At 56.3% G+C, this 6,625-nt stretch overlaps 1 protein-coding gene across 1 annotated transcript; it reads right to left on the reverse strand.

Annotated features, from left to right (window-relative positions):
• Positions 1 to 1,143: 1,143 nt before the first annotated feature.
• Positions 1,144 to 6,269, reverse strand: LOC141916782 (uncharacterized). The gene is made up of 7 exons (XM_074809557.1): positions 6,144 to 6,269; positions 5,617 to 5,688; positions 5,144 to 5,251; positions 3,949 to 4,056; positions 3,366 to 3,428; positions 2,538 to 2,682; positions 1,144 to 1,545 (listed from the first exon to the last, which is right to left on the reverse strand). The coding sequence occupies exons 1-7, from the start codon at positions 6,235 to 6,237 to the stop codon at positions 1,518 to 1,520; spliced, it is 618 nt and encodes a 205-aa protein (XP_074665658.1). The 5' UTR covers positions 6,238 to 6,269; the 3' UTR covers positions 1,144 to 1,517.
• Between the last annotated feature and the right edge of the window lie 356 nt (positions 6,270 to 6,625).

A 6,625-nucleotide genomic window follows, 5' to 3' on the forward strand; every position in this document is an offset into this window, starting at 1 on the left:
AAGCACAAGTGGTCTAGAGAAGACACAGCTGAAGCGCGGCAGATGAGAAGAAGCCGTCAGTAATCCATGTGAGGAGGCTCGAAAGCAGAGGCACAGTTTGCACAGAAAATGCCCTGGTTATGGCAGAAACACAGTTCTCACTGTCAGAGATTTGTGGAGAGTTGCTCGTTACAGGGAACTGACGCCCAGAAAGGGTTTCTCCGCGTTCCTTTCCCTGGTCATCACATACAGCTTCAGTTAAATTTAAATGGCAGCACAATGGAAAGTTCTGTTTGCCTGGAATTCCTCCATTTGATAAGCTGGGAGACACGTTGGAAGTAAGACTTGAGATGGCAATAGCTGGAATAGTAAAATCTCCTGAAAAACCTGTGAGAAATCGACTCTGACGAGTCGGGGCTTCAGGGGAAGCTGTGATGGACCATGTGGCAGTTTCAGAGCTGTTTGTAAGAGGGTTTAGCACCAAGTAGAGAAGAATACTTTCTAAAAAATGGTGGATTTGAAAAGGATTATTGGATTTGCCAGGTTATGCCAAGCTTTGAGAAACAGTTAAAGCCTGGCTTTAACACCCTGCTTTCTGCGTTTCCAGACTCTGGCCCGTGGATCACCCCACCCACCTCCAGCTCGCAGAGGGAGAGATCCTGGTGCTCCTTTTTGGGGTAACACTGGCTGTGAAACCAGTGCTGGCACCTGTGAGATCTGAAACCTTGCCACGGTACCACATTCAATAAAGAGATTAAAGTCTTCGTTTTACCAGGCAGCAGCGTTTCGGTTTACCATTTCCCCCACACCTCGAATTCACCCCCTCCAGAATTTGCTCTGCTTTCCTGCGTTTTCTGCGTTGGTCACGATTTGCTCCTGTCCCAGAGCAGGCAGAAACACCCCGCAGAGACACAGTCCCGGTGCTGTGAGCTAACGGCATGCCAGCCGGGCCAGGAACGTTTACATCACAGATTGCCCCGAACGGCCCGAGCCTCTGCTCCCTTCCTCCCCACGCGCTGCCCTCTGACCCACGCTCGCTGCTGCCGCATCTCCCACACGCGGCACTTGCCTCACCTCAGCCACCTACGGCCGATTGGGCTTTCCCGTGTGGGGACGGATTCCCGTGCAGGTCACGGCAGACAAGACCACAGACAATCAATATGATTGGAAGTCAAGCTCAAACTTTTATTAGCAAGCAAGCCCTTATAGACCGCTGTGCCTTCTAAAAATAGCAGCAAGCCCTTACAGACTGTTGTGCATGCTTATTTCTAAAGTAGCTCCCCTCGGTACTTTCCACAAACACTGCTACCCGCACGTAGCCAGTAGATAAGTTCCTGCTTTTGCAATTCCAAAAGGTCCCTTCTTTATCAGTTTCTTCCTTAACGAGCACATTCTTTTCTTCTGGCCTTCTTGTAACTATTTCTTGTTTTCAGATGTCGTTAATCTTCTGACCCGAGTGCTGGATGTACTTTTCCATTGTCAGTGTGGGCGGAAAGTTCAGTAAACCAGCATGCACACCCACAGCTGCTGCTGTCGGGCTAGGATCTCCAAGCTTCGTCGAGGCGCCTGCAGAGAGAGGAGACTGATGAGGGCCCCCTGAGGCTGAGTGCGAGGGTGTGGGGCAGCGCCGGGCACCCCGTGAAGTGTGGGCCCCCTGGCTGCACGTGGGAGCCGTGGGTACAGAGAGCTCTGTGCAGAAAATGGGGTGCCCCTCACCCCTCGGCTGGGGCCCTGCTGGCCTCCCCTGGGCTCGTCTCCTCTCGGCCCTCACCATCCTGACCTGCCTGCTCTGCACGTGCCGGGAAGGAGACCTGACCCCAGCAGAGCGAGGGGACCAGAGCTGGGCACGGCCCTGCGCGGCCAGGAGAGCCTCCTGTTCTCCTGGCTCCTGGTGCTGCCAGAGACCAGCACTCGGCTCCCCTGCCCGTCCCTGCCCAGACAAGGGGCAGCCTCGGCTCTCGGGGAGGGGAGGGGCCCTCCATCCTCTCTTCAGAACACTTATCCAAAGAGATGCAGACCTCTGCACAGACAAAACCCCCGGGGGCCTGTGCCGAGAACACGCACGCTGGCAGCGTTTGGGCGCAGGTGGGACAGAACGACCCTCCTGCTCCAAAGCCAGGCTGAGGGCTGGGAAGGTTCATCATCACGGTCGGAGCTGCCGGGACACCTTGGCCGAGGGGAACACGTGTGGTTTATGGCATCACCTAACAGGGTGATTTCCGCCGGGAGGTTCACTGGCAGGGAGATGTCACTATTGCGCTGCTCCCTTTCCATGGCAACGCCCTTCCTCACTGCTCTTCTTCCTGACCTTGCCCGGCCTACCTCTGTCACTGGGTCTGCTCTTGGTGGGGCAGGGTCGCTTTAAGTAACACTTGCAACAGGAAGAAGGGGTTTCAGAAAAGAGTGCCCATGAATTGAGAGGGCAGCTGCAACTTCTTGCAGCAGAAATCTCAGTAGAGTTTGGCCAGCGACTAACTCGGCACTCCAGAATACCCCACCTCTACATGCTTCATGGCTAATACAACAGCCATCGGAGACAGAAGTTTGGCAACACTCACCGTTTTCTCTTCCTCCACACACAGATCACACAGCAGAAGACCATCCCAAGCAGCATGGAGCCCAGGACTGCCAAGGCCCCTTCCACGCAGTACTTGCGGAAATTCATAGGATCCGCGGCATTTGCTCTTCTCTTGCCGTCCGTTCCTGGAGGAACAATTCTGTGCGTTAGAGTGTCCTGCACACGACTGGTCATCTCACAGGAGGTCTGACACGGCCAGGGCCAGTTCCTTCTCACTTTGTCAGCAACTCTGAGCCAGTGACTGTCCTGGGGCTGCAATGTTTCCTCGGTTTCAGCAGAAGAAAGGCAACTCCCAAAGCCACTGCACATCAGTGCACTCTGGAGCGTCCCTTTCTCCTCTCAGCTTTGCTTACACTCTGGGGGGGCCACAATCGAGTCTCCCAGTGTCAGGGGTTTGCTCTCCTTTCTTGGCCACCCTTCCCATCTGCGCACAATTCCTTTGGCACTTCCCACCATCGGTCTCCGAGGCTTGCTAGTGCTGCTGCACGGAGGCCCCCTCTGACCCTTTGGGACAAGTCGTCCCTCTGAACTGAAGTCATCGGGCCAGATGGAGAGCGCGTGGGGGAGCACAGCAATCGCCCCTTTGAGCGAGAGGGACAGAAAACATCCCTGCATCAGGGAGTGCCCCCCCAGCTCTCCCTCCCCAGCCCAGCACCCGCACCCCGAGGGGACAGACTCGGGCCCTCTCGGCAGACGCCTGAACCTCGCTCTCCCTCTTCGCCTTTTCCCCAGCGTGGGCACTGCTCGTGTGCCTCCAGTTTTCAGGACTTGTCTCCCACTTACGGCCCCCTGCAAGACTGCTCAGTACCTGGATCGTTTCGAAGAAATTTGTAGACCCTGTCGTGGTGGGCTTCCCCGGGGCTGAACAGCACTGCCAAGAGTCAGAGAAAGGAAATGCCTCAGAGAAAGGTCACGGCTCAGGCACAGAGGGTGCGGAAGGATGGTGCAGGTTCCCTCTAAGCCTGTGCCCGATCTGCCAGTGCACCCCTTCGGCCCTCAGGTCACAGGAGGGATCCCCCTCTGCTGTGCCTGGGGCCTCCAGGCACCCACAGCAAGCTCTGGGATGCAGGTGTTGCGGGAGGCCCATTCGATTAAGAGTCACATTTCCCATTGTCTGCTGAGCGTGGCTGAGATGCTCTTGTTCCCAAACTGGCAAAGTCCTGAAATTCCTGTGATGGGCTGTGCTGGGAGGTGAGCGTCTGTCTGAAACCAAAAAACTCCACACCCCAGAGGTGACAGTCCTCCTCAGAGCTTTGAAAACACTTGCTCTGCACTAACAGTTGTGGGCTGTGCTGCTGACAGGGTGTGCAGGAGCGGGCACTGGGGGAAGAGCCTGCAGACAGGGAGAGGTTTTGATGTATGACACTGGGTGACCCAAGGACAGCAATTACCTTGCACGCCCGCTGATTGCATTGCCCCTGTTCTTTCAGCAGAGGCTGGCACCGCCTGGCTGCCTCCTTCCCCAAACACCTCCTTCTCCATAGACTCACGGTCCATCCCTTTAGAAAGAAAGAAGGTCAGATTAAGTAGAAGTAACTGTTCCTCATCAGCATAATGATGCCTTCAGAGGGCAGTACTTCTCCAAATACATTCACAATGCTCAGAAACAAGGCCTGGACGTTTGGGGGTGCACCTAGTCACTAGTCCAAACAAGGTGTCAGTCATGGAGAAAACTGTCAGCGCTACACCCTTTCCAGTTTACCAGCAGACAGCAAATCCTGACCTGCCCAGAGACTAGCAGACTGCACGTGGTCTTGTTCACGTTCCACTTAGTGCATTTTGGCAAACTGCAAGGTGATGGCAGGTTACGTCCTTCAGAGAGGACAGGAAGATGCTGTAGCCAGTTGAGCTGGGGAAAGAGCTTTTCCGAGCAGCACTTCCCACAGTCCCCCAAAACAAGAGGAAAACCACCAGCCAGTTTTCTAAAGCACAACTAGAAGCAGAGAGCTAAACCACCCAAGACTGAATTCACAGCCCTTCCTTTTCGCTGCCTTCAAGTCAGGTGTCCGGCCTCATGCTGGGTGTCCAGCTTTCACCCGTCCCTGACACCGAGGCGTCACCGAGAGGCCTCAGACATCAAGGAGAACAACGGGGCTGGACCAGGCTCTGAAGCTGGGGCTGCTCCGATGCTGGCCAGGGCAGGCCTGCAGCCCCGGCAGTGCCTGCTGGTCTCAGCGGCCCCCAGCTGCCTGCGCATCCTCTGCGCTCTCCCCTCCGGCGACTGGCAGGGTGCTGCCCTCTCAGCACTGAGCAGCCATCAGCTCCTCGGCAAGTCCCTCACACACTCAAGGCGTGAGTCCCACCAGCTCCTGACAGCTAGACACCACCGTCTGCCCAGATCAGCTCTGGCCCCAGTAAGGCTGTAACTGGGGCAGCAGCTGTTCCTGGGGTTCAGCTGGAACCGCAACTGCCAGCAGAGGCTCGACCATCTCTGCAGCTCGCCAGCGCCCACAAGGCCTGAAACTGAGCGTCACCGCAGTGAGGCTCTGAGCCGCCCCTTCCTACTGTGCAGGCTACGGCTTGTCCATCCACACATCTAAAACCTCAGCTTGACAAGGCTTCTGCTTAACAGGGACAGACACTCACCCTGGGCTGGCATGGTCCTGTCCAGCTCCTTCAGAATTCCCTGGACGACTTCTGAGGCCCACTGGGAGGATTTTCCCATTTCAGCGTTATACTTTGCTCTTTGAGGACCTGAACGGAAAGTCCAAAGTTAAATTTGTCACAAATACAATACTGAAAACGAGTGCTTCGTCTGTGAAGTCAGTCAAGACTGACTCCTCACCCCAGCGACGCCAGGGAAGCTCCAGCGCAGGATCCAGCTGAGAATCTGGAAAAGTCCCCCCTGTACCCACATCTGCAACCAAACACCCACGAGAATTTCCATCACGCACGGTGATACACACCGCCAGGACTGAGCAGCAGAACATACGAGCGGATCACGCAATGACACTGCACACACAGTGCAGGTCCACGTTCTCACAGCCGCGAGAGACGCCTCGCTCACATCTGGGCTTTGAGCCGGCGGCTCCCAAAGGAAGTCAAAAGCCGTGACGTACCCGTGCGATCTCCCTGAGCGTCCGCCCTGGAACCCAGCTGGGAAGCTGCAGAGCCATCGCCTCCAGCCACGTCTGTGAACAGACAGAACAGAGAAGCTCCCATGAACTATTTCAATACACCTCTGCAGGTCTGAACGGCCGTGAAGGCAGTTCCAACACGGGAGTGCTCCGTGGCACTCAGCTCCCCCCTCCATCAGGAGCGTTGTGCAGACAGGTACTGGGCGCCTGGAGCAGGAGGATCGAAAACAAAACATGCACGGAGGTGTTGGGAGAAAGGAGTCCCTGGAGCTCACACCAGCTCTAAACTCAACCCCAACAAGCCCACCGCTGGCCTTGCAGCAGGCACTAGAAGCAGCGCAGGGCCAGAGACGCTGGCACAGACACCTTCGGAAGGCAGAGTGCTCACAGCACCCGCTCCCTCCCTGCTCCTCTTCTGCACAGCTGAGTGTGGGCCAAGAGAGAGTTAAGTGAAATTTCACACGAACGGAATATGAAAACCTAAGTGCTCACTCATTCAGGGGACATACCTGTGGGATCACCCTGAGGACCCCGGAGAAGATCCGGCTGAGCAGTCGGGTGGCCGTTGGCTTCGGGCACAGCTGTAATCAAGCACGTTCCCATTAGAGGTTGTGAGCTCCTTTCCCAGTGACCTGCAGTGACTGGAGGGGGGCAGGTAATGCCATGGGACCCAGACGTGGGTGGAGATTTCCAGAGGTGCAGAGGGGCCGGGGTGACCTGTTAGCTGCACCTGGAGGCTTTCAAAATACTGTTTCCAGGCCCTGTGCAACAGCCCTCAAGGACCAGATGGACAAACGTATGGTCCCTGGGGATTTCTTCCTGGGACACGTTTTCTGGGCGGAAAAGGCGCCCATGTGAAAACATTATTGTTCACGTATCTGTTGGAGAAGAGCCCAGTGGCCAGGGAGAGGCTGCCCCGGGCTGTGGGCTGGGGCTGTGTGTCCCATGGCGACCTGGGCTCGCCTGGGGAGAGAGTTGCAGGGCTGGAGCA

Source organism: Strix aluco, chromosome 30 (genome assembly GCF_031877795.1).
Source record: "Strix aluco isolate bStrAlu1 chromosome 30, bStrAlu1.hap1, whole genome shotgun sequence".
Classification (NCBI taxonomy): domain Eukaryota; kingdom Metazoa; phylum Chordata; class Aves; order Strigiformes; family Strigidae; genus Strix; species Strix aluco.

Bases quoted from the DNA above. Each gene is read 5' to 3' on its own strand.
- LOC141916782 (XM_074809557.1), bottom strand. From the start codon at position 6,237: ATGGGAACGTGCTTGATTACAGCTGTGCCCGAAGCCAACGGCCACCCG. The intron at 5,689-6,143 runs GTATGTCCCCTG...GTCTGTTCACAG, and splicing joins TCCTCAGGGTGATCCCACAG to ACGTGGCTGGAGGCGATGGC. The intron at 4,057-5,143 runs GTGAGTGTCTGT...TTCTTTCTAAAG, and splicing joins CAGGACCATGCCAGCCCAGG to GGATGGACCGTGAGTCTATG.